General features: G+C 50.6%; 1 protein-coding gene across 1 annotated transcript; it reads right to left on the reverse strand.

Annotated features, from left to right (window-relative positions):
- Positions 1-62: 62 nt before the first annotated feature.
- On the reverse strand, positions 63-3,843 carry LOC130601930 (ryanodine receptor 1-like; the record flags this gene model as incomplete). The annotated part of the gene is made up of 2 exons (XM_057414348.1): positions 3,706-3,843; positions 63-196 (listed from the first exon to the last, which is right to left on the reverse strand). Coding segments are annotated over exons 1-2 (272 nt in total), but the record flags the coding sequence as incomplete, so codon positions are not given.
- Between the last annotated feature and the right edge of the window lie 910 nt (positions 3,844-4,753).

Consider the following 4,753-nt stretch of genomic DNA (forward strand, 5'->3'; position numbering starts at 1 on the left):
CCCCCATACCCCCCATAGCCCCCATACCCCCCATAGCCCCATAGCCCCCATACCCCCCCCACCTGGTGACCCTGTCCACCAGCCCCGTCTGCAGGAGGAGGTCGCGGCGCGGGAGCAGGTTCTCGGTGATGAGGTTCTGGTTGGAGCGCACGGCAACGGCGTTGCACACGCACAGCGAGCACAGCACGTCCAGGACCTGAACACGGGATAACATGGGAGAACATGGGATAACATGTGTGTTAACGTGTGTGTGTTAACATGGAGCACAGCACGTCCAGGACCTGAACACGGGATAACATGGGAGAACATGGGATAACATGTGTGTTAACGTGTGTGTGTTAACGTGTGTGTGTGAACATGGAGCACAGCACGTCCAGGACCTGAACACGGGAGAACATGTGTGTTAACATGGGATAACATGTGTGTTAACGTGTGTGTGTTAACGTGTGTGTGTGAACATGGAGCACAGCACGTCCAGGACCTGAACACGCGTGAACATGGGAGAACATGGGATAACATGTGTGTTAACGTGGGATAACATGTGTGTTAACGTGTGTGTGTTAACGTGTGTGTGTCAACATGGAGCACAGCACGTCCAGGACCTGAACACGCGTGAACATGGGATAACATGTGTGTTAACGTGTGTGTGTGAACATGGAGCACAGCACGTCCAGGACCTGAACATGGGATAACATGTGTGTTAACATGGGATAACATGTGTGTTAACATGTGTGTGTTAATGTGTGTGTGTGAACATGGAGCACAGCACGTCCAGGACCTGAACACGGGAGAACATGGGATAACATGTGTGTTAACATGGGATAACATGTGTGTTAACGTGTGTGTGTTAACGTGTGTGTGTTAACGTGTGTGTGTCAACATGGAGCACAGCACGTCCAGGACCTGAACACGCGTGAACATGGGAGAACATGTGTGTTAACATGGGATAACATGTGTGTTAACGTGTGTGTGTTAACGTGTGTGTGTGAACATGGAGCACAGCACGTCCAGGACCTGAACACGCGTGAACATGGGAGAACATGGGATAACATGTGTGTTAACGTGGGATAACATGTGTGTTAACGTGTGTGTGTTAACATGTGTGTGTTAATGTGTGTGTGTGAACATGGAGCACAGCACGTCCAGGACCTGAACACGCGTGAACATGGGAGAACATGGGATAACATGTGTGTTAACGTGTGTGTGTTAACGTGTGTGTGTGAACATGGAGCACAGCACGTCCAGGACCTGAACACGCGTGAACATGGGAGAACATGGGATAACATGTGTGTTAACGTGGGATAACATGTGTGTTAACGTGTGTGTGTTAACATGTGTGTGTTAATGTGTTTGTGTGAACATGGGGCACAGCACGTCCAGGACCTGAACACGCGTGAACATGGGAGAACATGGGATAACATGTGTGTTAACGTGGGATAACATGTGTGTTAACGTGTGTGTGTTAACATGTGTGTGTTAATGTGTGTGTGTGAACATGGAGCACAGCACGTCCAGGACCTGAACACGGGAGAACATGGGATAACATGTGTGTTAACATGGGATAACATGTGTGTTAACATGTGTGTGTTAATGTGTGTGTGTGAACATGGAGCACAGCACGTCCAGGACCTGAACACGCGTGAACATGGGAGAACATGGGATAACATGTGTGTTAACATGTGTGTTAACGTGTGTGTGTTAACATGGAGCACAGCACGTCCAGGACCTGAACATGGGATAACATGTGTGTTAACATGGGATAACATGTGTGTTAACATGTGTGTGTTAATGTGTGTGTGTGAACATGGAGCACAGCACGTCCAGGACCTGAACACGGGAGAACATGGGAGAACATGGGATAACATGTGTGTTAACGTGGGATAACATGTGTGTTAACGTGTGTGTGTGAACATGTGTGTGTTAACGTGTGTGTGTGAACATGGAGCACAGCACGTCCAGGACCTGAACACGGGAGAACATGGGATAACATGTGTGTTAACATGGGATAACATGTGTGTTAACGTGTGTGTGTGAACATGGAGCACAGCACGTCCAGGACCTGAACACGGGAGAACATGGGAGAACATGTGTGTTAACATGGGATAACATGTGTGTTAACGTGTGTGTGTTAACGTGTGTGTGATAATGTGTGTGTGTGAACATGGAGCACAGCACGTCCAGGATCTGAACACCCGTGAACATGGGAGAACATGGGATAACATGTGTGTTAACATGGGATAACATGGGATAACGTGTGTGTTAACGTGTGTGTGATAATGTGTGTGTGTGTGAACATGGAGCACAGCACGTCCAGGACCTGAACACGCGTGAACATGGGAGAACATGGGATAACATGTGTGTTAACGTGGGATAACATGTGTGTTAACGTGTGTGTGTTAACGTGTGTGTGTGAACATGGAGCACAGCACGTCCAGGACCTGAACACGCGTGAACATGGGAGAACATGGGATAACATGTGTGTTAACGTGTGTGTGTTAACGTGTGTGTGTTAACGTGTGTGTGTCAACATGGAGCACAGCATGTCCAGGACCTGAACACGCGTGAACATGGGAGAACATGGGATAACATGTGTGTGTTAACGTGTGTGTGTCAACATGGAGCACAGCACGTCCAGGACCTGAACACGGGATAACATGGGAGAACATGGGAGAACATGGGAGAACACGGGATAACATGGGACGACATGGGATAACATGGGATAACATGGGACTACATGGGATAACACGGGATAACAGGATAACACGGGATAACGGGATAACACGGGATAACACGGGATAACACGGGATAACGGGATAACACGGGATAACATGGGATAACATGGGATAACACGGGATAACACGGGATAACGGGATAACACGGGAGAACACGGGATAACACGGGATAATGGGATAACACGGGATAACACGGGATAACACGGGATAACACGGGATAACGGGATAACACGGGATAACACGGGATAACACGGGATAACACAGGATAACACGGGATAACACGGGATAACACAGGATAACGGGATAACACGGGATAACACGGGATAACACGGGACGACATGGGATAACACGGGATAACACGGGATAACACGGGATAACACGGGATAACACGGGATAACGGGATAACACGGGATAACGGGATAACACGGGATAAAACTGGATAACACGGGATAACACGGGATAACACGGGAGAACACGGGATAACACGGGATAACACGGGATAACACGGGATAACACGGGATAACACGGGAGAACACGGGATAACACGGGGAAGATAACACGGGATAACACGGGATAACACGGGATAACGGGATAACACGGGATAACACGGGATAACACGGGATAACACGGGAGAACACGGGATAACACGGGATAACACGGGATAACGGGATAACACGGGATAACACGGGATAACACGGGATAACACGGGATAACACGGGATAACACGGGATAACACGGGATAACGGGATAACACGGGATAACACGGGATAACACGGGATAACACGGGATAACACGGGATAACGGGATAACACGGGATAACACGGGATAACACGGGATAACACGGGATAACACGGGATAACGGGATAACACGGGATAACACGGGATAACGGGATAACACGGGAGAACACGTGATAACACGGGATAACACAGGATAACACGGGATAACACGTGTGTGTTAACGTGTGCGCGGCACCTTGTGGTTGCGGCCGTGCTTGTCGAGCAGGGCGATGATGGACTTGATGTGGTTCTCCCGGATGATGTTGAGCACCTCGGGGCTCTCGATGAGCACGCAATAGAGCACCTCCAGGATGCCTGCCCCATAGCGACCCATAGAGAGAGCCATTGGGACCCATAGCGACCCATAGAGAGAGCCATTGGGACCCATAGCGACCCATAGGGACCCATTGGGACCCATAGAGACACATAGCGACCCATAGAGAGAGCCATTGGGACCCATAGCGACCCATAGAGAGAGCCATTGGGACCCATAGCGACCCATAGAGAGAGCCATTGGGACCCATAGCGACCCATAGGGACCCATTGGGACCCATAGAGACACATAGCGACCCATAGAGAGAGCCATTGGGACCCATAGCGACCCATAGAGAGAGCCATTGGGACCCATAGCGACCCATAGAGAGAGCCATTGGGACCCATAGCGACCCATAGAGAGAGCCATTGGGACCCATAGCGACCCATAGAGAGACCCATTGGGACCCATAGAGACACATAGCGACCCATAGAGAGAGCCATTGGGACCCATAGCGACCCATAGAGAGAGCCATTGGGACCCATAGCGACCCATAGAGAGAGCCATTGGGGGACCCATAGGGACCCATTGGGACCCATAGGGACACATAGAGACCCATAGAGACCCATAGGGACACATAGAGACCCATAGGGAACCATAGAGAGACCCATAGAGACCCCATAGACACCCATAGAGATCCATAAATACCCATGGAGACTCATAGGGACCCATAAAGACCCATAGCGACCCACAGCCTGACGCATAGCACCCCCTCTCCAGCCCCATAGCGCCCCCCACATCCACCCCATATCCTGCCCCATAGCGCCCCACACCCTGCCCCATAGCACCCCATATCCAGCCCCATAGCACCACATATCCTCCCCCATAACGTCCCATATCCAGCCCCATAGCACCACATATCCTCCCCCATATCCACCCCATATCCTGCCCCATAGCGCCCCACACCCCGCCCCATAGCACCCCATATCCT

The sequence above is a fragment of the Pezoporus wallicus genome, unplaced genomic scaffold, assembly GCF_028554395.1.
Source record: "Pezoporus wallicus isolate ANWC-B61680 ecotype Strahan unplaced genomic scaffold, APGP_CSIRO_Pwel_v1 contig_9513, whole genome shotgun sequence".
NCBI classification, from domain to species: domain Eukaryota; kingdom Metazoa; phylum Chordata; class Aves; order Psittaciformes; family Psittacidae; genus Pezoporus; species Pezoporus wallicus.